The following is a 27,544-nucleotide window of genomic DNA, read 5'->3' on the forward strand; positions in this document are numbered from 1 at the left end:
CTATCACCTAGACACTGAAACAAAGCGCTCACCTGTCCACCACCTCTCCCTTCCTCTCGCAGGCGATCATGCCCAGCAGGGTCTGGCGGAGGTGGTCCCGGATGCAGCCAGATCGCACCACCTGGTCCCGGAAGATGATGAGGCCCAGGTTGTAGATGTTATCCACGTTGTTAGGCTCCACATAGACCTGGTCCTGCAGGAGGAGAGGAGGAGAGGAGGAGGGGAGGAGAGGAGGAGGAGGAGGGCAGGAGGGGGAGGAGAGGAGAGGAGGAGGGGAGGAGGAGGGGGAGGAGAGGGGGAGGAGGGGGAGGAGAGGGTCAGCGGGACGAGAGGGAGGAGAGGAGAGGAGGAGAGGAGGGGAGGAGGAGGGAGAGGAGAGGAAAGGAGGAGAGGGGGAGGAGGGGGAGGAGAGGGTCAGGGGGAGGAGAGGGTCAGGGGGAGGAGAGGAGGAGAGGAGAGGGGGAGGGGAGGAGGAGGGGGAGGAGAGGAAAGGAGGAGAGGGGGAGGAGGGGGAGGAGAGGGTCAGGGGGAGGAGAGGGAGGAGAGGAGGAGGGTCAGGTGGAGGAGGAGAGGAGGGGAGGGGAGGAGAGGAGGAGAGGAGAGGAGGAGGGGAGGAGGAGGGGGAGGAGAGGAAAGGAGGAGAGGGGGAGGAGGGGGAGGAGAGGGTCAGGGGGAGGAGAGGGAGGAGAGGAGGAGGGTCAGGTGGAGGAGAGGAGGAGGAGGAGGGTCAGGGGGAGGAGAGAAGGAGAGGGTCAGAGAAGCGTGGGGGGGAAAGGTACCCAAAACAAAAAGGCAGCGTTGTTTTCCAAAACACTGAGAGCAGGCAGGTTTGGAGCTAGGGGGGATAATATCAACATTGCCGTTGCTATAGTGATTTGGGTCAGAGAAGACAGCGTGTCACATAGTAACGAGACGAGGGGGCGGGTTAGCCGTTACTAAGGCCTATAGTTTATAGCTGTGAGTTTCTTGCAGTGTAGGTTAGATCTAGACACGAAGCTGACGCGAGCAGACGTGGATCAGAGACTTTCATCCCTCCCCACCCTCGCTGGGTGGGGGAAGGGAATATGACACATCATCACTAGTTTCAGCTAACAGGAAATGGTGGTTTGGCTAACAACGAGGCCTGAACCATTGGAAGAGACGATGGAGAAGAGAATTAAGACTGAACAATGACAATACAGAACAGGGTTACATCTGATTACGAGGGTTTGTTTATGAAATAAACAACGTTTTTCCAAGAAAGGTATCACGTTGCCAGTGTCGAATTCTTATGATTACGGATTGCATATCAGGGGGATGACATTCGATGTACAGCCAGTATTGAGAAGGTCGACTTCGGAGAGAGAGATAAACACAACGCAGAAACTACACAAACACAGATGAAGAGGTGATACTGGCTGATTATGGTCAAAATCTAACAACGTGTTAACACGTTGTTTCTGGGTTGTTTTTCCTTTTTTTAGTGTGCAGAGCATAAAGAAAGTCATGTAAATACTCCATATCCAACGGTCCAACGCTCCAAGTAAATAAGGTAATGCGAGCACAGCACTGCTCTCACCAGGCATCTGTTTGCATTAAATACTCATCCAGGTTCACCTTCCCTTGGGTGCTGCTGGTATTCTCTTGTGCTTCAACCAGTTCAGTGGTTCTTAAAGTGGGTTCTGGGGACCCCCAGGATTGTATTGTATTTACCTCAGCTGCAAAAAGCACCAGGCCTTTATTAGTGTGGTAGTGAACGGTTAACCTCCTGTAGTGTGGTAGTGAAAGGGTTAACCTTCTGTAGTGTGGTAGTGAAAGGTTAACCTTCTGTAGTGTGGTAGTGAAAGGTTAACCTTCTGTAGTGTGGTAGTGAACGGTTAACTTTCTGTAGTGTGGTAGTGAAAGGGTTAACCTCCTGTAGTGTGGTAGTGAAAGGGTTAACCTTCTGTAGTGTGGTAGTGAAAGGTTAACCTTCTGTAGTGTGGTAGTGAACGGTTAACCTTCTGTAGTGTGGTAGTGAAAGGGTTAACCTCCTGTAGTGTGGTAGTGAAAGGGTTAACCTCCTGTAGTGTGGTAGTGAAAGGGTTAACCTTCTGTAGTGTGGTAGTGAAAGGGTTAACCTCCTGTAGTGTGGTAGTGAAAGGGTTAACCTTCTGTAGTGTGGTCGTGAAAGGTTAACCGCCTGTAGTGTTGGTAGTGAAAGGTTAACCTTCTGTAGTGTGGTAGTGAACGGTTAACCTTCTGTAGTGTGGTAGTGAAAGGGTTAACCTCCTGTAGTGTGGTAGTGAAAGGGTTAACCTTCTGTAGTGTGGTAGTGAAAAGGTTAACCTGCTGTAGTGTGGTAGTGAAAAGGTTAACCTCCTGTAGTGTGGTCGTGAAGGGGTTAACCTTCTGTAGTGTGGTAGTGAACGGTTAACCTTCTGTAGTGTGGTAGTGAAAGGGTGAACCTCCTGTAGTGTGGTAGTGAAAGGGTTAACCTTCTGTAGTGTGGTAGTGAAAGGGTTAACCTTCTGTAGTGTGGTAGTGAAAAGGTTAACCTTCTGTAGTGTGGTCGTGAAGGGGTTAACCTTCTGTAGTGTGGTAGTGAAAGGGTTAACCTTCTGTAGCCTGGTAGTGAAAGGTTAACCCTCTGTAGTGTGGTAGTGAAAGGGTTAACCTTCTGTATTGTGGTAGTGAAAGGGTTAAATGGGAGTCTGCTGCCTCATCCTGGACAATAAACAGTTCATTAATCCCACCGCCGGCAGTATCACTGCTAGCCTCTCTTACCATGTACATGAGGATATCTCTGATCATCACCATGTATCACTGTATCACTGTATCACAGCTAGCCTCTTACCATGTACGTGAGGATATCTCTGATCATCACCATGTATCACTGTATCACTGTATCACTGCTATCCTCTTACCATGTACGTGAGGATATCTCTGATCATCGCCATGGCAGTCTGATGGTCGTTCCAGGCTTGATTCAGTGTTTGGAGAAAGTTATTGTTTAGAGAGTTGAGGACATCTTCTCGTACCTGAAATGAGAAACGGGACAAGAAGCAGCACCAGATACGGTCAAACTCAAGTTAAGAGACAGGATGAAGTCAGCCTGGGTAAAGACTCCACAATCAGGAGGATTAGCTAAAATAAGATGGCAGAAATAAGATTGGGGAGCTATGATCACTCGCTTCAAATCTGGTAGCCATATTAATGCAAGTTCTAAATGTAGGGCTGTACCGAATGTCATTTTTTAACATTCAAAGCTTCTATTGAAGTATTCGAACGAAGTTTCGAATGTCTGTCGTCATATTTTATGACGTAATCCAATATTTCTTTTCTTTTTCTATATCCTCAAACTAAATCCTCAATTTGAATAAAGTGATTCATCTGATTAAATTAAATTAAATTCATCTGATTAAATTAGTATTTTTTTTTTATTAAATCAACGTTCTTTAATGAATATAAGTATAACTCGTCAGTTTCGTCAACATAAATAATGCAATAAGGGCACGATTGGTACAAAAGTTATGGTGCCGTCTTGATGGAGCGCCGAGTGCCAAGCGGATGCAGATAGGCTACATCATTTATGATACATTTTTATGACTAGTCATATACTATAATAGTATAATATTAGTGTAGCCTAATCTTTATCTGCAACTGTGAAGAAAAACCCCATTGGTTTAAACAGAATGAATAGACACATAAAAAAGTATATATATATATAAAAAAATTATATATATTTTTTTATTATAAAACATTTTGATTTAGAATTTGAATGTCAACATTATGATCGAAGCTTCGAAGCATTCGGTACAGCCCTATCTAAATGTATTATTCATATATCATTGATATAATTCATATAATATGCACGTTAGTGAGCAGTCATGCTTGGTTGAAACACTCAATGGGTGCATCACAATTAGGCATGTTTTTTCCATCCTCCGTGCAAATAGCAAGAGGCCAATCATCTTGATTAGGTACACAGAGTGGCAATGGACAGGAATCTGACACACAAGTCTACAAAATGTTCTCCCGTTTTGATTTAAGCAATGAAATGTGCGACGAGATTGAAGTTGATCCGCCGCAGCAGAGGTGTAAGTCTTTTAGGCCCGTCCCGACTAAGGATTTGTATAGTCGACTTTGATTGGCCAAAATTTGCCGATAGTCGACTGGAATGCAAAAAAAAATATATATATATATATTTTTTTGTATCATTCCATTTGGGCTTGGGGGGGGGGGGTGCTTAATGTCTGAAGGAGTCGACTGAAGGCTTCTTGTCCTCTGCAAAAGCATGCAATTGGTCCACTGATGGATACATCTTGATATTTGTCTAGTCAGTGTGTTCATTAGACGGGTGAAATCCTCTTTCAGTGCCTCTGTGCCTGTTTTCTTAGGCAGTTAGCCTCGCTGGTATGCGCGCCATTAGCATTAGCCACGCTTCTAGGCCTCTTTGCTTTTGGAAAGAATGATATTAATTATTTTTTTATTTGCATTCGACTAAGAGGTTGGTAGTCGACTACGGCTCCTTTCGATGGATTAGTCGACAATTCGACTAATCGGGGTCACAGCCCTAGGGGTCACACAGGGGTCTTTACTTTGTTGCTGAGGTGCTCGGAGAGCGCCTCCCGCAGGCCCGTGTAGAGCTTCTCGCCCTGCATGTCGATCACCATGTAGTAGGCGTTCCTGTACAGCTCCTCGAAGTTCAGCCCACTGATGTTCTTCCTCTGGATATCCTGGATGCCATTCTTGACAAGGTCCCAGCTGTTGTTGACAACCTTCTCATCCTTTGGCTGAGAGAGCGAGAGAGAGGTAGAGAGAGAGAGAGAGGTAGAGGGGTTAGTTCCGTTTCACCCAGCATCAGTAGTCCTGGGTGGGAGATATTATTTACAGGGTTCCCACAGACGTTGCAAAATGAAATTCAAGGACTTTGAAGTACTTTTCCAAGCACTATTTTTCATTTTCAAGGATGTCACTCAAAGGATACTTCACTCAATTCACTTTTAAATGCTGTTTTTTTAAGCATCCTCTTGGCCTGCTTGCCAGCTAGAGCATCACACGCCAAGAAGAAATGAGGAAAAGCAGTTGGAGCGAGCGAGACAGCGAATGAATGAATGAATGAAAACTTTATTTAACAGATTGCAGAATGGGTACAATACAGTACGGCTCAATACATACAATTGTTATGGGGATGCAGACCTGAGAAAGACGTTTGTCTTGTTTCCATCAGGGTCCCCCATTTTCAATTCATATAGACATATATGACATACATGACATACAGATAGTCAGTACTGCTACATCTATACATTTATGACATACCAGATTTGCAAATACAGTACTGTTTGTGATACAGAAGGAGTCAAGAAAAGGGAGTATATACATTTGACGTCGAAACTGTACATTGGAGGAGGTTGGGTGGGGGGGGTTGGGTACATTGGGATATTGACAACCATACTGGGTAATTTACATTGGAGGTGGTTGGGGGGGGGGGGGGCCGGGGGGCACACTGTATAAACAAGTAACACTGTACATTGGGGGGGGGGGGGGAGGAGACACTGTACAAACAAACACAATTGTACATTGAACTATTGACAAAACCATACTAGGTAAATGACTGTACATTGGAGGGGGTTGGGTTAGGATATTTACAGGGGCCAGTGTTGAATTGCAGTCTCCCGTAGGTGTCCCTTGAGAGAGGTTTTGAAAGTGGGTAGTGATCCACATTCCTTTACAGCTTTGGGTAGGGCGTTCCACATTGATGTGGCATAATTGCGAAACGTGTTTAGTCCCTTATTTGAGCCGAATCTGGGTTTAACATGATTTGTGGAGCTCCCTCTGGTGTTGTGATCGTGGTATTCACTGACCTTTGGGAAGTATTTTGACATGTACATGGGTACCTTGGTCGTGTAGTGTATCTTGTAGACCAGGCCCATTGCAAGTTGTTGTACTCTGTCGTCTACTCTAAGCCATCCTAGGTTGTCAAAGTGGGCAGGGGTGAGGTGGGTTCTAGGAGTAAGGTCAAGCAGTAGTCTGACCAGTTTGTTTTGAGATGTTTGTAATTTTGTTTTTAGCGCCTTTGAGGTGCTTTGGTACCATGAGGTGCAAGCATAGTCGTAGTACCCCTGAATGAGTGCTCCTGCCAGAGTCTTCAGGGTGTTCTTGTTTACCAGAGAGGAGATCCGGCTCGTCAGACTGTATTAAAACGGAACAAAAAAAACATTTCTTTATGCAAATGCATTGATAAATCATTCAGTAACATTTTCAAAGCCTTATAACAAAAACATTATTACGGTCACCATTGTGACCAGTGGGATTAATCAACAAATTGTATTCTTTATTTTTCTATTTCATTTTAACATTGCACATGTTAAAAGGGAGAGGGCAACGCCATTTCTTTTTACTCAAAATGTGAGTATTACCAAGTCAACTTGTGTTCTTAAAACAATGACAATAAACATAGTTTTATTAGGTTGAAATAATGTGGTTGTGTACTTATTTTTCAGGTTAACTTATTATGGATTGAAAACTGAAAACCTTAATGCACAGTAACTGAACTCAATCTTTTTAAGTTCTGGTAACTTATTGTTTTTTTTTACAGTGTAGTCTTGCGATCAATCGAAACTTCTTTACACGTTATACCTCACATTCACCCATTCATTCACACATTGTGGTGTTCTCCATTAGGCCTGTAGGTGGAGCTACGACACAGCATTGATTGATTGATTGATTGAAAACTTTATTAACAGATTGCAGAATGGGTACAGTACAGTACAGCTCAATACAATTGTTAAGGGGATGCAGACCAGAGAAAGACTTTCGTCTTGTTTAACGTACAGTACAGCACACGTACAGTACACACACCGATGGTGGAGGCAGCCCACGTGGGTTTAGGGTTGATTTAGGGTTGATACAACCATCATAATAATATTGTTAATAATAATGATGTAATAATGTAAAAATTATCATAAAAAAATACCTGATTATGAGAAGAAAAAAATTACGATGCATGGAATATTGTTGATATGGCACACTAGTTACAACTATATTTCAAACTGGCACTTCATGTCAAAAAGGTTGCTGACCCCGGGGTTAGACTGACAATAATATCGTCAGGTTATCTTCAACAAAAAGAAATTCTTGACTAATGGTCATAAGATTGTGTCGACTCATCGATTAGTTGATATAAATCGACAAATGTGTGAAATTGTATTTCCCACTTGCATTGATGCAGAAAGACCTCTTTAAATGTAGCGCGTACCAAAGGAGTGCTCATCCTTTTACAGTAAATAACGACTAAAAGGAGGGCAGTCCTGTAAGTTACACTATAACGTTATAGATTACTGATGAATGACACTACGTTATGTCTCTAGCCTAGTGTGCAGACTTGTGTGTGGCGTCAAAACCTCAATATGACATTTTTCAACAAGCTGGTTGGGTAGTCGTCCCATCGAGGGGCAGGATATATCACAACCAGTTACCGGACTGACCCGAAAACAAACAAGGACACAAACTGTCATATAGATGTGAAGCATTCATGAGAGAGGTAGGGGGTGTAAATATTAGATTGATTTGATTGATTTGATGACCCCACAACGATTTGATTACGATTCTCCAGGCAACGATTCAATGCATCATGAAATCTCTTCATTTGACCACGATTAGATTAGATTCAATTCATTTTCGATCCGTTAATTCCCCCAAAGATTTTGAATACACACACAAAGATTTAAGAAAATTGTTCTTGTTGCTGACTCGTGTCAATCTTCCACGTTTTCGCTATAGTGTCTGCCTTATGTCTCTGTTTTGTAGTTTATTTTGTAGACCATGCTACACATGTATTTCGTTCATATTGTTTATGGACAATGAGATGGGAGTGGAACTTTGTACAAGCCCTTTGGGCTTCGTTCCCTCCTAACACTGTTTTTTTAAATAATGTAATAAATAAATAAACGAAACAAATGTGGCTGGGGGAACTGATTCACTCAGCATGAATGGACTATAGGTCAATAAAAAAATCTACCTATACATTTTTTTCTTTTTTTTTAAATATATAAAAAATTATAATCGATTCTAACATTTTCAAATCGATGCATTGTTACACCCCTAACGAGAGGCATACTTCAATGTCTTCACGGGTGCTTAGGCCGCACATATGCAGAGCACATACAATGCACATTGTATTTTTGGACTAGTGCAATATGGATCGCCTAAACATTGAATATAATATCGGGCATACATTTGTATAAATGCACATTCATATAGCGCATTTATACAAAGCACTTTACAACGTATGCCTCTCTTGCGTTCACCGATTCACTCACACGACACTCACTGGGAGCAGTTAGGGGGTTAACCCTTTCACTACCACACTACCAACGGGTTAACCCTTTCACTGCGACAATACAGGTTAACCCTTTCACTGCCACACTACCAACGGGTTAACCCTTTCACTGCGACAATACACTGTTAATCCTTTCACTGCCACACTACAGAAGGTTAAAACCCTGTCACTGGGGGGGCAGGTGGCGCACGGAGATTACGTTCGTCACCAACACCGGGAGATACTAGGATTCGCCTGTTCGAATCCAGCTCCCGGCGTTGCTATCAGCTTGGCTGTCCTCTAGCACTGATACAATTGGCTGTATCAGGGGGTGGGAAGCTGAAGGGTGGGTCCTGGGCGTTGTGGACAGCGACCCCTACAGTTCGGTCGGGGTGCCTGCTCAGCGAGGGTTGGATCTGAGGAGAGATAGTGTGGCCTCCCACACGCTACACTCTCCCCGGTGAGAACCTGCGCGGCCAGGTTGGCCTGCCCCAGGCTGCACATGCGTCAGAGGAAAGCATGTGACAGTCTCCGGTCTCCCGGACCAACAGTAGGGGAAGGTACGCAACAACCAGGAAGGGTGGGATGGGAGAAAAATCGGGAAAAAGGAGGGGAAGAAAGATAATAATAAAAAAAAAAAAAAACTGTCACTGCCACACTACAGAAGGTTAACCCTTTCACTGCGACAATACAGAATGTTAACCCTTTCACTGCCACACTACAGAAGGTTAACCCCTTTCACTACCACACTACAGAAGGTAACCTTTTGTAGTGTGGTAGTGAAAAGGTTAACCTTCTGTAGTGTGGTAGTGAAAGGGGTTAACCTTCTGTAGTGTGGTAGTGAAAGGTTAACCTTCTGTAGTGTGGTAGTGAAAGGGGTTAACCTTCTGTAGTGTGGTAGTGAACGGGTTAAGTGTCTTGTTCTGGAGGAGCCGGAATCAAAACAGAGAACCTTCCGATTACCAGACAACCAACTCTACCTCCTGAGCCACTGTCGCCCCCATATGAATTTAGCATCTAACTTTATAACATCCGCCCCTGGTGCCCAGTGGAACCCAGGCGTGTTGGGCACGTTTTAAAACACCTAGCGAACTTCATAAATAAATACTGCGTCCAGTGACTCGAGGTGAACTGGCTGTTTTTAACCCATTTAGACCTAAAATGCCTGCTAAAAATGCATTATATAGCCTGCATATATACACTATAGGCCTGTCCCCAACTAAGGATTTGTATAGTTGACTCTGATTGGCTGAAATTCGCTGGTAGTCGACTACCCCCCTGAATGCAAATCTTTTTTTTAAAGTAATCTTTAATTTTTTTTTTTTGGGGGGGATCATTCCATTTGGGCTGTAGGTGTGGGGGGTGCTCAACTCATTAGAGTCGGCCCCCGTTCTAGCACTGCCACGCTTTAAAAGATAGGAGTGCGTCACCTTGTTTGTAGAGCTATAACTATATTATATATTATAGCTATGGATACAATACTATGGCCCATTTGACATCACCTATCTATGGTTCAATATGTGAAAAAGAATGAATTTTTCCATCCATACGTTCCCGTGTTATACCGTGGTGAATATAAGTATGGTTTTAGTGCAGCAGCCGAGTCAGAGCATATGATCACCTGGCTTGGTCCCACTTCCTCCACCCACCACAATGCCCAGAGAATGGCAAGCAACTCTGTCACAAATACAGAGCTGCCATCAGAGATTCTCTGTCCCTTACCGATCCCTAACCGAGGCACACACCACCCAAAGCCTGCCCTCCCACTTTCAGGATCCACAGAGCCATCAGTGAAAACCTCCAGAGACCCTGAGGCCAAAAGGAACCTCTCTATTTTTCCCACAATCACGTCCTTGTCAATCTCCATCAAGAACCTAAATTCAATAACTCGATCAGGAACTAGCCAAAATGGCACTGACAGCCAACGAGTGTGCTCCGCAACCCCCCCCCCTGATGCAACCTCAAATTCCTGGCCCACTGATCAATACTGGACGAAAAAGGCTTATACTTATCCCCATCTCCTGAAAGTAAACACCTAGCTGGGAAGGACAGACTTGTCCCACCCAATTTTGCCCAGTACTGTAGCCCTAACTTTACTCTCCTCAGGTTTAAGGGCAACTCCCCCATTTCCACCAATAGTGCTGAAACTGGGGTGGTCTTAAAAGCTCCACAGCAGATTCTCAGAGCCTTGCACTGAAGCACATCCAGCTTTCGTAAATTAGACTTGGCCGCAGAGCCGTACACATAACAGCCATAATCAATTACTGACCTGATCATCGCCTGATATATCATGCACGTGGTCTCTCTATCCGCTCCCCACCCACTCCCAGCCAAACTTCTCAGCACATTCACTATTCTTTCACACTTTGCCAGGGTTTTCTCTATATGAACAGCCCAATTCAGTCTTTCATCGAACCAAACTCCCAAAAATGTAAACACCTTCACTCTCTCTAAGGGAGATCCATACATAACCAGAGAATTGTTGAATATATATAGAACACAAATGTTCTAGAATGTTTGATTATGACATCATACTGTGACATCACAAATGTTCTAGAATGTTCTATTATGACCATACTGTGACATCACAAGAATGTTCTTCATTCCTTTATGGACCAAAATGTCCCATTTAAAGTCGATTTGTAGCCAAACGGTGCGGTGAAACTTTCCAAAAAGTAATAGAAACTCGAGTTGGACCAAGCCGGTAATTTTGATACATTACACGTGTATGTGGTGCGAAAGCTCTGGGAGGAGTTAGCGGGCAAAAATCTGCGGAATAATAAAGAATAAATAAATAGTATAGATTACAATAGAGTGGGAGAACCCACACTAATAATAAAATAATAACTTAGCTCACCTTTGCATGGCTAAACGATAGGCGAGGCCTTTTTTCAATCTTGTCTGAAGCCATTCTGTTAACAGTTGATGTATCCAGCTCTGTTCCAAAAACCAAATGCAACGAGTTCTGATGTGTTGTTTAGTCTATCTGTTCAGTACTGTCTCAAGATGCACAATGAGATCTTCTTCTTCTTCTTCTTCTTATTTGAATTTCCGGCAGAGTAGACGCATCGAGGCGTATTACTGCCCTCCGCAATTCTTTTTATGGGCTCTTCTTCTTCTCCTTCTTATCCTTCTTCACCTTCTTTTTCTTCTTCTACTGGACCCCGTCATCAACTACATTGTCCATTGGAGTGCCTCTACTGCTGCTACTTCCTGTCTGAGCCCCCCTCCGCGGGACCCTCCTTGCCCCCTGCTATCTTATCCTGGGCCGCTTTGTCCCTCGCAGCCCTGTCCCTCGCAGCCCCCTCAGCCAACTCTTCACACACCTCCCTCCAGTCCAGACCTTCCAATCCCAGATGTTGAACCGCTATCCTAACAATCATCTTCACCATCTCTGTTCTACCCGTAACCTCTGCCATACCAGTAACTACCCCTGCCACGAAGGCCACAATACCTAATTTCTCCTCCCTTCCCCTGTCTCTTTCCACCTGCTCTACCCTCACTGCCAAATGCCCTCCGTCAACCCCCTGCACCCTTTCTTGGCTCCCCTGTCCTGCCCTGCTAACCGCCCCAGCATACGTCAACTTACCCTCCCTTCTCTCTCTCCGATCCGCGACCTGCTTCATCATCACCTCGCACCCCCGAAACGCTACACTGTGCTCCCCACCACAACTACAGCACCTCGGCTTCACTCCCTCTCCACATTTCCCATATTCATGTTCCCCGCCACACCTAGCGCACCTCATCCCCTTCATACACGTGGTAGCTATATGGCCAAACCCCTGGCACCTATAGCACCTAAGAGGATTATGAACAAATTCCCTAACCCTATACATCCTACGCCCTACTAATACCTCGCTAGGAACAACCCCACCCTCAAACGTAATCACTACCGTCCCCGTCACTGCCCTCTCCGCTCCCCTCTTCATCCTTGCTGCACTCTTAACTATGCCATTACGCCTGTCCTCCTTTAGCTCTTCCACCAGCTGCTCTACTGTAACCTCGACCGGTACCCCAACTATCACCCCCTTACATCCCCCCCCCCTCTTCTCCCCTACTCTCGCCACCTTACTTATACCCACCCCCCCAATGCTCTGCATCTCCCTAGCCACCTCCACCTGCCCCTCACTACCACACCCTACGGCCAGATTCCCATCCCACAAAACGTTCACGTACTTTACCTCTCCTAATTGCTCGGCAATGAGTTTGGGCCACTCGAGCCTACCTACTTTCCTCTCATCCCTCTCCCCCTCAAGCCTGACCACTATATGGATCACTTCCGCTTTTGCCACATCTTTTCCTGCACCCTCGTCTCCCGGACCACTTGAGCTATCGTCCCCCCCTTTCTTCCTCTTCCCCCCTTCTCCCCCCCTCTCCTCCCCCCTACTCTCACTATCCCCATCGCTGTCGTTCCTCTCCGTCCGCTTCTTCCTCTTCTTCCTCACCGTATCCCACCCCTCCTCCTCCCTCTCCCGTTCTTCCTCTTCCTTCTTCTTCTTCTTTACACCATCCGACTCCTTCCCTTTGTCTTCCACCATCTCCGAGGCCTCCTTCTCACTTCCCTCTCCGTTATCGGTCGTTAGCTCCATATCTGCCTGTTCCCTTTCGCTATCTTCCTCGCCCTTCTCACACCATTTACTTCCATCACGATCCTCCCAATACCCTGGGTAGCCGTTCACAGGCCGGGGCCACCAATCGCAAGGCCTTCGCTGTTCCTGATCTCTCACAGCCACTTCTTCCGCATCCCACCACCGTTTACTGCTCCCACGCATGTCTTCGCTGCACAGTTCCGACGGACGCAGACGCCGCCACTCGGCGCATCTCTCCCAATCCATCCTCCCACATGAACATTGTTGAATATATATAGAACACAAATGTTCTAGAATGTTTGATTTGACATCATACTGTGACATCACAAATGTTCTAAAATGTTCTATTATGACCATACTGTGACATCACAAATGTTCTAGAATGTTTGATTATGACATCATACTGTGACATCACAAATGTTCTAGAATGTTCTATTATGACCATACTGTGACATCACAAATGTTCTAGAATGTTTGATTATGACATCATACTGTGACATCACAAATGTTCTAGGATGTTCTATTATGACATCATACTGTGACATCAGAAATGTTCTAGAATGTTCTTCATTCCTTATGGACCAAAATGTCCCATTTAAAGTCGATTTGTAGCCAAACGGTGCGGTGAAACTTTCCAAAAAGTAATAGAAACTCGAGTTGGACCAAGCCCGTCATTTTGATACATTACATGTGTATGTGGTGCGAAAGCTCTGGGAGGAGTTAGCGGGCAAAAATCAGCGGAATAATAAAGAATAAATAAATAGTATAGATTACAATAGAGTGGGAGAACCCACACTAATAATAAAATAATAACTTAGCTCACCTTTGCATGGCTAAACGATAGGCGAGGCCTTTTTTCAATCTTGTCTGAAGCCATTCTGTTAACAGTTGATGTATCCAGCTCTGTTCCAAAAACCAAATGCAACGAGTTCTGTTTAGTCTATCTGTTCAGTACTGTCTCAAGATGCACAATGAGATCTTCTTCTTCTTCTTATTTGAATTTCCGGCAGAGTAGACGCATCGTGGCGTATTACTGCCCTCGGCAATTCTTTTTATGGGCTCTTCTTCTTCTCCTTCTTCTCCTTCTTAACCTTCTTTTTCTTCTTCTACTGGACCCCGTCATCAACTACATTGACCATTGGAGTGCAGCTACTGCTGCTACTTCCTGTCTGAGCCCCCCTCCGCGGGACCCACCTTGCCCCCTGCTATCTTATCCTGGGCTGCTTTGTCCCTCGCAGCCTTGTCCCTCGCAGCCCCCTCAGCCAATTCCCTAACCACCTGCTCCCAGTTCAGACCTTCCAATCCCAGATGTTGAACCGCTATCCTAACAATCATCTTCACCATCTCTGTTTTACCCTTAGCCTCTGCCATACCAGTAACTACCCCTGCCACGAAGGCCACAATACCTAATTTCTCCTCCCTTCCCCTCTCTCTTTCCACCTGCTCTACCCTCACTGCCAAATGCCCTCCTTCAACCCCCTGCACCCTTTCTTGGCTACCCTGTCCTGCCCTGCTAACCGCCCCAGCATACGTCAACTTACCCTCCCTTCTCTCTCTCCGATCCGCGACCTCCTTCTTCATCACCTCACACCCCCTAAACGCTACACTATGCTCCCCACCACAACTACAGCACTTCGGCTTCACTCCCTCTCCACACTCCCCATATTCATGTTCCCCGCCACACCTAGCGCACCTCAGCCCCTTCCTACACGTGGTAGCTATATGGCCAAGCTCCTGGCACCTATAGCACCTAAGAGGATCATGAACAAATTCCCTAACCCTATACATCCTATGCCCCACAAACACCTCCCTAGGAACAACCCCACCCTCAAACGTAATCACTACCGTCCCCGTCACTGCCCTCTCCGCTCCCCTCTTCTTCCTTTCTGCACTCTTAACTATGCCATTACGCCCGTCCTCCATTAGCTCTTCCACCAGCTGCTCTACTGTAACCTCGACCGGTACCCCAGCTATCACCCCCTTACATCCCCCCCCCCTCTTCTCCCCTACTCTCGCCACCTTACTTATACCCACCCCCCCAATGCCCCGCATCGTCCTAGCCACCTCCACCTGCCCCTCACTACCACACCCTACGGCCAGATTCCCATCCCACAAAACGTTCACGTACTTTACCTCTCCTAGTCGCGCGGCAATGAGTTTGGGCCACTCGAGCCTACCTACCTTCCCCTCACCCCTCTCCCCCTCAAGCCTGACCACTATATGGATCACTTCCTCTTTTGCTGGGCCTTGCGGACCTCTGGCTTCTGGTTCCTCTTGGCCATGATCTCAGCCAGGGAGGCCCCAGTGATGGCCCTCTGGAACTTCACTGCACGACGCGTGCGCTTCTTTGTCACCTCTTCTGACTGGCCCTTCTTGTGTTTGCGCCTGTACAGAACAGTCCAGTTGATCTGCCTAGGGTTCCTCTTGGCGAGGAACGCAGACTCACACTTGGCATTCAAGAACTGGAACACCTTCCCGTCTATCCTGGCGTAGCGGCGGCCATGGCCGGGGTAGATCTTATAGCCGCTGAAACTGCACAACTCGACCTTCATGATGGCTGCGAGAGAGAGCACCGAACCGGAAAGCCAATGACATCTTTTCTTCTTCTTCTTATTTGAATTTCCGGCAGAGTAGAATTTCCGGCAGAGTAGTCAAAGGAGTGGAGATGCCGGGGATTGAACCCGGGGCCTCATACAAGAATTGTTGAATATATATAGAACACAAATGTTCTCGAATGTTTGATTATGACATCATACTGTGACATCACAAATGTTCTAGCATGTTCTATTATGACCATACTGTGCCATCACAAATGTTCTAGAATGTTTGATTATGACATCATACTAGAATGTTCTATTATGACATCACAACGGAACATGTTTGAGTCCATTTGAATAATATAAATAATATCTATGGTAAGTGTGCTGGAGCTTAAAGGACTGTATATAAATTTCACCTTAGGGGGTTGGTCGGATGCCTTAACTGCCAAACTAATTGATACCAAATTACACAACTGAGTAAACTAAATTAAATGGAGTCACCTAGACTAGAAAGAGCGAGGAAACTGTTGAATCATAATGCCATTTTATATAAACAAGGGGAAAAAACATACATACAAATATTCTTAGTACTTTATACAATTCCTAATTAAAATACTATATCTAAATTTAGATGGGCGCCCAAATTGTTCTGGCCAACATTGCCGCGGTTACCGTTGCAGCAGAGGAACAATTCCCTCTGCCGGACGAGAGAGGTGGAGAGAGTTAGTAATCCTGGTGGTGAGAACCCGGAGGGGTTCTGTGGCGAGGAGTAGTCAACGGCTGTGTGGTGATGAAGGCGGGAAGATGCTGCCCGGTCCGATTGGCGCTACCAGTCTGCTCCTGCAGACCAGAGGCCCCGCTGTTGGGTATCCGAGTCACCCCTCTCCCCCTCAAGCCTGACCACTATATGGATCACTTCCTCTTTTGCTGGGCCTTGCGGACCTCTGGCTTGCTCCTGCAGACCAGAGGCCCCGCTGTTGGGTATCCGAGTCACCCCTCTCCCCCTCAAGCCTGACCACTATATGGATCACTTCCTCTTTTGCTGGGCCTTGCGGACCTCTGGCTTCTGGTTCCTCTTGGCCATGATCTCAGCCAGGGAGGCCCCAGTGATGGCCCTCTGGAACTTCACTGCACGACGCGTGCGCTTCTTTGTCACCTCTTCTGACTGGCCCTTCTTGTGTTTGCGCCTGTACAGAACAGTCCAGTTGATCTGCCTAGGGTTCCTCTTGGCGAGGAACGCAGACTCACACTTGGCATTCAAGAACTGGAACACCTTCCCGTCTATCCTGGCGTAGCGGCGGCCATGGCCGGGGTAGATCTTATAGCCGCTGAAACTGCACAACTCGACCTTCATGATGGCTGCGAGAGAGAGCACCGAACCGGAAAGCCAATGAGAGAATTGTTGAATATATATAGAACACAAATGTTCTAGAATGTTTGATTATGACATCATACTGTGACATCACAAATGTTCTAGCATGTTCTATTATGACCATACTGTGCCATCACAAATGTTCTAGAATGTTTGATTATGACATCATACTGTGACATCACAAATGTTCTAGAATGTTCTATTATGACATCACAACGGAACATGTTTGAGTCCATTTGAATAATATAAATAATATCTATGGTAAGTGTGCTGGAGCTTAAAGGACTGTATATAAATTTCACCTTAGGGGGTTGGTCGGATGCCTTAACTGCCAAACTAATTGATACCAAATTACACAACTGAGTAAACTAAATTAAATGGAGTCACCTAGACTAGAAAGAGCGAGGAAACTGTTGAATCATAATGCCATTTTATATAAACAAGGGGAAAAAACATACATACAAATATTCTTAGTACTTTATACAATTCCTAATTAAAATACTATATCTAAATTTAGATGGGCGCCCAAATTGTTCTGGCCAACATTGCCGCGGTTACCGTTGCAGCAGAGGAACAATTCCCTCTGCCGGACGAGAGAGGTGGAGAGAGAGTTAGTAATCCTGGTGGTGAGAACCCGGAGGGGTTCTGTGGCGAGGAGTAGTCAACGGCTGTGTGGTGATGAAGGCGGGAAGATGCTGCCCGGTCCGATTGGCGCTACCAGTCTGCTCCTGCAGACCAGAGGCCCCGCTGTTGGGTATCCGAGTGTCTCCCTCCGCTCAGTAGTGAGCATGCAGACAGCCAGACTGAAGGCACGCTGTCCGCCTCTGTACAACAGGCTAGTGTTAGCGGCTGCTGAGATAGCAAATGACTGGTTGTGTGCCTCTGTACAGAGTCCCTTCGGCACAGACCCTAGCTAAATGTCCTCCGGTCTGTGCTATATATCGTCCGATATGTCCAGTACAGAGCAGCTAGCAACGCATGTGCAACGGGCTACGTTAGATATTAGCTCCGAACTAGCTAGCTTCTGCTAACTGCTAACGATAACTGGAAATACGATAGTTAGCTGTAGTCCGCTAATCACTGACGTTTACTAAACATCTAATTAGCTAACTACTCAAACTCACACTCTCTGGTGGAATAATGTCCGCGTGGTAAGCAACTTTACATCCCTGGTCAAAATGTCCGTGACCTTCACGTTGGATGCATTTCTCTTTCTCTATACAAGTCTGGACAAGTACAGGAAGTGACGCACGATAACTAAACACATCCACCTCGGCCCAGTAGATGGCAGCACTTTCACACAACATGAGATGCCAACAGTAGGCAGACGGTGTAAACAGTATGTGGAAAATAATAACTGAGCTCCCACATATCAAACAGGTCTAATGAACTTAGAGGGGGAAATCTTAGGTCTATTTCTACATAACTGCAGACCCTTCAGCACAGCCGCACCTGATTTGCGGCGCTAATCAGTAACTGAGGTCTGCTGAATGTCTAGTAGTCACTCAGGCTGGTCAGAGTCAGAGTACGGGGGTAGTCGGATCAGTCGAGCCACTGGTCTGTGGTAAGTTCTTCCTCCGACATCCACGACAGCCGAGTGGACTCTTCCGCCTTGCCCTTTTACCACACGCTTCACCCCTCCGGTGAGCCAGCGGGCTCGGGGGAGCGCCTGATCCACGATCATGACTGGGGTTCCTGGTTCTAGGTTGCCTCTTTCAGTGATCCACTTGCGGCGGGCGGCCTTGCAGTGATGGGAGATACTCGGTGGTGAACCTCTTCCAGAATTGGTCGGCTAAAGCCTGACTTTACCTCCATTGTCTTCTGCCGATGATCTCGGTGGAGGCGTAGACCGCAAAGGGAAGGGCCGCGTCTCGCCGCCCCATCAGAAGGCTTTTGGGTGTTATGGGGTCGAGATTGGCCGCGTCGCTACTGACGTACCCCAGTGGCTTGGAATTCAGAATGGCTTCAATCTCCACCAGCACGGTGTTGAATACCTCTGCCTTGGGAACCTGTCCTCTGAGCGCGGCGCCTAGAGCAGCCTTTACCGACTTGACCTCTCTCTCCCACGTTCCACCGAAGTAGAGTGCATTTGGAGGGTTGTAGGAGAAGGTGACCTGTTGGGAGGCCAGCTCGTCCCTCAACTCCTCACTCATCTGGTGGTAACTCTTGATGAGTTCAGCTTCTCCTCCCTTGAAGTTCGTCCCGTGATCAGACCAGAGGGTATGGGGTCGCCCTCTCCTTCCAGTAAATCGACGGAATGACTGGAGGAAGCTGTCTGTTGTCATTTCAGCCAGCACCTCGAGATGGACAGCTCTCGTGGTGAGGCACTTGAAGATGATTCCCCATCTCTTAGCAGTTGCTCTCCCGATCTCTGCCTTGATGGTGAAGGGCCCGAAGCAGTCCATGCCCGTGTTGTGGAAGGGCGCTTCTTGGAGACGGAGGCGGCAGGATGGGAGGTCAGCCATTCGTGGCATGATGGGTTGGGCTCTGAGCTTCTGGCAGGCTGTGCATGACCGTTGGTATCGCCTCACAGCCTCCCGGCCGCGAAGTATCCAGAACCTTCTTCTGAGCTCCCAGAAGAGCCGCTCCGCTCCAGGGTGATACAAGTTGGTGTCATAGTGACGAATCACCAAGTTAGTCACTGGATGCTTCGAGGGGAGTAGGATGGGGTGTTTGCTGTCCTCTGTGAGGCCCTGAGCCCGTCGTAGGCGGCCTCCGACGCGTATGAGGTCTCTCTCGTCCAGTTCGGGGGCCAGTAGACTCAGCTTGCTGTCTCTTGGTAGCTCCATCTTCCATCCCAAGCACGCCATCTCGATCTGGAAGACCTCCCGCTGCACCCTCTGCAGCAACATGATCTCAGCTGCGGCGTAGTCGTCGGCGCTGAGGGGGGTCGGGTCTCCGGGATCGGGGTTTCGGTGGTGGAAGGTACATACTTGGAGCTCTTCTAGGGTCTGGCAATCCTCAACCTTGGGACCGTCGGTGGTTGAAGGGTCTTGGAGTCCGGTGAGGCCGCAGAAGATGGACTTCTTAAGTTCCACCTCCACCTCTGCGTTCTCCAAGTTCGGAGGAGAAGGCCAGAGGTTGGGACGTGCCAATTCCTCGAGGGTCGCACCTCTGGTGATCACGTCCGCCGGGTTGACATCTGTCAAAACATATCGCCAGCAGCTGGTCCCCACAAGCTCTTGGATCTCTGTCACCCTTGTTCCCACGAAGACTTTATATCTGCACGAAGTCGACTGGATCCACTGGATGACTGTTGTGGAGTCGGACCACATCGACACAGCGTAAAGGGGCAGGCGCAGCTCTTCCTTCAGCATCTTTCCCAACTGGGCTCCACTTGGAGCCGCGCAGAGCTCCAGCCGGGGAATGGATTGCTGCTTCTTGGGTGCAACTCTTGAGCGTGCAAGAATGAAGGAATCGTGGACTGTGTCGTCGGGCTCTACCGCGCGCAGGTACGCTACTGCACCATATGCCTTCTCAGACACGTCACAGAATACATGAAGGGAGAGCTGGCTGCCGGTCAGACTGACGGTCGAGGGAAAGTAGCTCCTGGGGAACTCGATCTGTTGGAGGGTGGGGAGCTCTTCTTCCCACTTCTTCCACTTCGCCCCGAGTGTCTCTGGTAGGGGGTCATCCCTTCGCCTCAGTCCACAGCTCGCTGACCAGAGCCTTGGCACGAGTCGCGTAGGGGTTGATGTAACCCAACGGGTCATATTGACTCGCCAGAGTACTGTAGATCGACCTCCTGGTTACGTAATGGCGAGTTTCGATCTTCTTTTGCCGGTAACACAGGGTGTCAGACTTAAAACGCCAGAGGAGACCCAGAGTCATTTCCTGGGCATCCTCACTTGACTGAGAGAGCCAGGTCTCGCTGCCGTCAGCCTTCGCTTCGTCTGGGAGGTCTCGGACGACCTCAGGGTCGTTGGTGGCCCACTGGCGGACATCAAAGCCAGCGGTGGCCAGGAAGGTGCTTATATCATGCACCAGCTTGTAGGCTTCTTCTTCTTATATCATGCACCAGCTTGTAGGCTTCTTCTTCTTATATCATGCACCAGCTTGTAGGCTTCTTCTTCTTATATCATGCACCAGCTTGTAGGCTTCTTCCGCGGTCTCCATGCTGTGGAGGCAGTTGTCCACATAAAAACAAGAGACAAAAACACAAACAAAGGGGTGAGCACCAGTATAGATCCTGGACTGGTATACATCTAATATCCATCCCTACTCGTCCCCACATACAAATACAAGAAAAATAACAACAACAATAATAGCAAATAAATAAAAAATGAATAGAAAAAAAAACCAAGCAAAAAAACTAAAAATACAAATAAAATAATAATAATAATAATAATAAATAATAATAATAATAATAATAATAATAATAATAATAATAATAATAATAATAATAATAATAATAATAATAATAATAATAATAATAATAATAATAATAATAATAATAATAATAATAATAATAATAATAATAATAATAATAATAATAATAATAATAATAATAATAATAATAATAATAATAATAATAATAATAATAATAATAATAATAATAATAATAATAATAATAATAATAATAATAATAATAATAATAAGTAAAAAGGCTTGAATTTTCATTGTAGGTGTAACTGTAGACCTAAGGGGTGTTCCCCAACAATTGAGCAGTAGATCAAGACATCACTGTTTCATGTTACTTAAAATCTTCCTCAGAGACTTATCTGTCTGTCATCTAGTACCCCTCCATAGTTTAAAGAGACCCCATCTTTTTCCCAGCATATTTTCATTCTTATTGATTTTGTAGGTTACCTTTTCCATACTATATATGTCCTCTACAGTTTCTAACCATTTGTTTACTTTCGGGGTTCAAGTTTTTTCCAAACTCTTGTTATTTGTTTAGGTGCTGCAGCTCTCAAAAAAAAAAAAAAAAAAAAGGTAATTATGCTCTTAACTTCTGCCTTGCTGTAACTCACATCCAGATTTATTTCTATTTTATTAGCTGCTTCCTTTGCGAACTTATCCGCCAGTTCGTTCCCCTCCACCCCTATATGTGCTGGCACCCAAATTAATCTCACATCTGATCCTATTCTCCTCACCCTAAAAATCGCCTGTGCTATTTCCAAAATAATATCCTGTCTTGTTTCTGACTGGGTGTGCTTTATACTCATTAATGCACTACTTGAATCTGACGCTATTAACACCTTGTTTGGCTTGATTGTTTCCACCCAATTGATAGCTAACAAAATAGCCATCAACTCACCCGTGTATACAGACAATTTATTACTCACCCTCTCCTTTACCATGATATTTATTTCTGGGCTTATAAATGCAACCCCCACCTTGTTACTGGTTGTCCTTGAGGCGTCTGTGTACACTTTAAGCTGCTCTCCATACTTCCTTTCTATATAACTATTGACTTCATATTTATCTAACACTTCCTCACCTCTCTCCCTCCTTCTTTCCAATAGATGTAAATCCACCTCCACCTCCTCAAACAGCCATGGTGGAACAGCAGACAATGGTACCGTCGGGCTTATCACCATCTCCCCTATCCCTATCTCACTACTTGCATTCCCTATTGTCCACCCAAAACTCTTGAACTCTTTCTTTTCTTTTTCTTGACATGCTAGTAATACCTTTTGAGTGGGGTGATTCTCCTTATGGCCCTTTAGGTTTACCCAATATGTTAACGCTATTTGATTCCTTCTGAACTCCAAAGGTGCTTCATTTATTTCCACTTGCAATGCAGATACTGGGGTTGTTCTCTACGACAAACGGTTCAAAAGATACAAAAAGGGGGTGTGGCCTAAGGATCGGTCAACATACATAGACCAATGAAAGAGGATATCCCTACTGAGTACAATGGCACAACCCGCAAGTCTCTACGCCAAAGGGTTCAAAAAATACAACAAGGGGGCGTGGCATAAGGGGGTGTGGCCTAAGGATCAGGAGAGTGGTCAACATAGACCAATGAAAGAGGATATCCCTGGACTCCTTCCCCTGCAGGAGAGAGAGAGAGAGAGAGAGAGAGAGATAGGCACTTCAATTTGCTCAACTTTGTCGGCTTGAATACAGATGTATTGCAGAAAGGGCAGTGGAAATGCTGGCAGCACGTGGTGCATCTATGCAGCTCCGGCAAAGATTTCCCATTTTGAATTGTGATATGCATCTAGAGAAATAAAGGGCCTAATTGGTCAAATTGAACGTTCTTATATGATTCCACAGACATAACTTTGACCACAAGACCACCTGACATACCCACATATGTAGTGTCTTATGTAGTCGTCTTATGCATAATTGCACATAGTTCATGTATAATATTGTAAAATAGCTTAGACATAGCCTACTTGCATAGAATAGTAATTTATAATAAAGTATAATATTGCTGGCTGTACAATACTGCTGTAGGCCTATAATACTGCTGTTCATATCCAGTATACACATATTTACATTAAACATATTCACCATTCCTTAATTACCATCATACCCACATCACATAGACTGTAGTGTATAGCAGCAAAAGTATACCGCTACCTGGCCCATGGGGACATTAACGTGTGTTGTCGGGCCTTACAAATAAATTGGATTTTGATTTGATTATCAATAAGGTAGGATATCTGGAACACACAAACACGTTATTTTTTAAATCACATGCCATGAAGCTAGAGGAGAATCTAACTTCAAGAAACAGGCTGTTCATTCAACAATGTATGTATATTTCAGTTTGTGGAGTGAATATGAGTTGCATAAGATAATAGACTGTGAAGGGGGTAGGAATACATACGTTTACACTTCATCCTACTCCTGCTTGTTTGTTTTTTAATCTGTTTATTACTTGTTTTTTATTATTATTTATTTTCAATTTATATTCGAAATAAATAAACGCATTCATTCAAGATATTGTGTGACCAAAAGTATAGTTAATTTACTCACAGTATGTACATCCTCTGGCCTTGCGCGGATCTCACAGCGCGGCCTGCACATAGGCCGTATGGTGAAGGCTGAGAAGTGGCTAGAAAACTATTCTCGTTCCCACCTCGGCGAATTACACAATTTTCACTCTGGGTGAAAGATATATTGGTGTAGATTTAGGAACAAAAAGTTCTCCATTGACAAAATAGCACATTTAGCTCAATCATAATTTTAAAGTCGGGACTAGATCTTTCCTCACGAACGGATATTTTGTCACCACAGAGTTTTATTTGACGCAATTGGTGTGAGTTCGGTCACGTATCTGGCGCTCGACCAATAGCAGCTCTCCTTGTTGCGAGGTCATCGCAACAACGAGAGCTGCTATTGGTTGATCCGGTGTCAACAAAGAAATTGCATCCACACTCTAACGTTACGGACTAAAATGGACAGAAAATACCGTCTAAAGTTCGCAAAAAGGTTTCTAAACAATGTTATATGCATCTCACGTCCGTTCAGAAAGAACGTGTACAAGATTTGACACAGACACGTGGGATAGATATAGAAACTGCGTCGAACGGTGGCTTAACCTACCAGGCCAGAATCATACCATTGTGGAGACATAAACATTGTTTAGAGATCGATTTGTGTCATAAATGTCATGATATCTGTATGTCGTGTATGTCATAAATGTCATGATGAATTGAAAATGGGGGACCCTGATGTAAACAAGACGAAAGTCTTTCTCTGGTCTGCATCCCCAAACCTGTTCCACCCCTCAGGGTCGGTACCGACCCCAAAATGACATTATGATCATAGATCCATATTTTTCAGAGTGATGCAAAGAATTTGCGATTTTAAAATCAAACGTTTAACATCACTAACATGTCACAAAAGCATGTAGAATGTATATTATCATCAATACGTTAGTTTAGCAATAGGTTAAAAGTGTCATTATATCGTTTTAAGTTTTCGATTTGCTGAAGTCTATTCCAAGACGGCGACCATTTTGGAAAATTTGGGAATTGTAGTTTTTTTGCGGACATTTTGTCGAGGGGATGCATAGCTGTGGATCAGCGTTGGAATTTTGCCCAACTATACTTCCTGACAGATACTATGGGGGTTCAAAGTTCAGCGTTCTGAATGAATAATATCAATAACTGTTATTATTCGGGATAATAAGCCACAAAAGGTAACGTTTTTGACAAATATTGAAACACAGTTAGTTTCTCCTCCCTATTGTTAGCATGTAGCAACAATTAGATCTGAAATTAGCTTCAAAATGGTTGCACTGTGGTGAAAATAAAAAAGTACAGTAAATTACAGTAGATATCATTATCTGTTCTTATGCACGCCTGGTGATACTAAATCCAAATTGATCATTTGAAAGATAATATATGTATATATATATAAATGTGCGAATTGGCTATAATAAGGTAATTTATACGCATCTATTCTATATTCTATAATAATATTTCAAATTGCATTGGTCCGGATGGGAGAATTCAGTACTGTATCTACAGAACCTTCGGTTTTATCATCTTCCCTTTATTAATTTCCTTAGATCTTTTTTTACACATGATCTCAAGAGGGTATACTGAACAACATCAGTGGCAGTTTTTTAAGTTTGGTCATTATTATCATGGTGTTATTCACTGTCAAATATGCAAAGAAGGCGGTCAGGTGGCGTAGCGGAGATTGCGTTCGTCACCAACGCTGGGAGACACTGGGTTCACCTGTTCAAATCCAGCTCCCAGCGTTGATCACCAGCTTGGCTGGTCGCTCACACTAATACAATGGACATATCTCAAACCCTGCCCTCTTTTCTTGAGGTCGCTTGCCTCGGAAAAACAACCGAGGCAAGCGACAGTTGTGGATTGGAGGATCAAGAAAAGAGGGCAGGGTTTGAGATAGGTCTATTGGCTGTATTAGGGGGTGGGAATAAGCTGGAGGGTGGGAATCTGGCGTTGTGGACAGGTCTCGGCGCTTGCTAAGCGGGCAGGACTTGGTGGAGATAGCGTTACACTTCACCAATGAGAGCCCTCGCTGCCAAGTGAAAAGACGTCACTGGCTGTCGGCGCACGTCTCGGAGGAAGCGTGGTGATCGACTTGGGACGACCCTTGTACCGACTCGTAGGAGAACATGCATACAGCGCCCCCTTAGGGGAGGGGGTGGGCCTGTGTACCGACTCATAGGAGAACATGCGTACAGAAGCCAGGTAGGGGAGGGGGGGCCTTGTACCGACTCATAGGAGAACATGCATACAGCGCCAGGTAGGGGGGGGGGTGCCTTGTACCGACTCATAGGAGAACATGCATGAGAGTAAGTAAGGGGGGGGGGACGCCTTGTACCGACTCATAGGAGAACATGCATACAGCGCCAGGTAGGGGAGGGGGGGGGGGGCCTTGTACCGACTCATAGGAGAACATGCATACAGCAGCCAGGTAGGGGAGGGGGGGGCCTTGTACCGCCTCATAGGAGAACATGCATAACAGCACCAGGTAGGGGGGGGGGACGCCTTGTACCGACTCATAGGAGAACATGCATACAGCGCCAGGTAGGGGAGGGGGGGGGCCTTGTACCGACTCATAGGAGAACATGCATACAGCAGCCAGGTAGGGGAGGGGGGGGGGGGCCTTGTACCGACTCATAGGAGAACATGCATACAGCAGCCAGGTAGGGAGGGGGGGGGGGGGCCTTGTACCGACTCATAGCGAGAGAACATGCATACAGCACCAGGTAGGGGGGGGGGGCGCCTTGTACCGACTCATAGGAGAACATGCATACAGCAGCCAGGTAGGGGAGGGGGGGGGAATTGGCACAACGACTAATTGGGACGGGGAGAAAATCAGAGGAGAGAAATCAGAAACAGAAAAAAATAATAATAATAAAAAGATGCGAAGAAAAATCATTATTCATATTCTCCTTTGTTTCATCACAATTTAAGCAAGCCTAGTAATAGACACAATATTTCTGACACTGTGAATACATTCCCTGAGGTCCATAGATGTACCTAGATACCAAGAATTTGCAAATAGCCCTTGTAGAAGTGGAGCAATATTCCATTTACCTAGGTATATATTTTATGCGGATTTTCACATCATGTGGACAGTGGAACAGGTTAACAATTGTGTGTATTGAGCTTTCGAGCACTAAGCTGTCTGTTGATTGATTGATTGATTGATTGATTGATTGATTGATTGATTGATTGATTGATTGGTTGATTGATTGATTGATTGATTGATTGATTGATTGATTGAATATTTTATTAACAGATTGCAGAATGGGTACAATACACAGTACGGCTCAATACACACAATTGTTAAGGGGATGCAGACCAGAGAGACTTTCGTCTTGTTTACATCAGGGTCCCCATTTCGTTTTTTAATTCATTATTAATTTTCCTTATTAGCTACCACCCAAAAGTTAAAAGTAAACACCGTGTTGGTGTTAGTTGGCCAAGCTGCAATGCTGGACCTCCTCATAGTTTTCAAGGTTGTCGAGAAAAGCTATTTCTCTATACCTGAAGACGGCATAACGCCACATCAACTCTGACCCCCCCCCATTCCGTGTTCGTACCTTTCACACAGAACGGCATGCTGGGGTATGATTCACGGCTTTAGTGGGCAGTGTTCAAATTTCAAGTTTGTTTTTATTTGTCACGTATAAGGTACATGTACTTTACAGTGAAATGCTTGGTTCTGTATGAGCCCCTGAGAATGTGCTTCATACAGTCAAAAAGTTAGTAAAAAGGGAATAACACTATACAATATACAATACAATATACAACCTAAGTACAATGAGTAAAAATGCAGCCAAGGAGGTACAAAAACTTTAAGGCAAGGTGCAAAT

The 27,544-nt window shown here is 45.4% G+C and overlaps 2 protein-coding genes across 2 annotated transcripts; both read right to left on the reverse strand.

Moving 5' to 3' along the window:
• Positions 1-15,095: 15,095 nt before the first annotated feature.
• Positions 15,096-15,450, reverse strand: LOC311227624 (large ribosomal subunit protein eL24; the record flags this gene model as incomplete). Its single annotated transcript, XM_084313347.1, has 1 exon — positions 15,096-15,450. The coding sequence occupies exon 1, from the start codon at positions 15,420-15,422 to the stop codon at positions 15,096-15,098; it is 327 nt and encodes a 108-aa protein (XP_084169473.1). The 5' UTR covers positions 15,423-15,450.
• A 987-nt stretch (positions 15,451-16,437) lies between these two features.
• On the reverse strand, positions 16,438-16,790 carry LOC311227625 (large ribosomal subunit protein eL24; the record flags this gene model as incomplete). The annotated part of the gene is made up of 1 exon (XM_084313348.1): positions 16,438-16,790. The coding sequence occupies exon 1, from the start codon at positions 16,762-16,764 to the stop codon at positions 16,438-16,440; it is 327 nt and encodes a 108-aa protein (XP_084169474.1). The 5' UTR covers positions 16,765-16,790.
• Between the last annotated feature and the right edge of the window lie 10,754 nt (positions 16,791-27,544).

This window comes from Notolepis coatsorum (assembly GCF_963971535.1).
Source record: "Notolepis coatsorum genome assembly, chromosome: 4".
In the NCBI taxonomy this organism is placed as follows: domain Eukaryota; kingdom Metazoa; phylum Chordata; class Actinopteri; order Aulopiformes; family Paralepididae; genus Notolepis; species Notolepis coatsorum.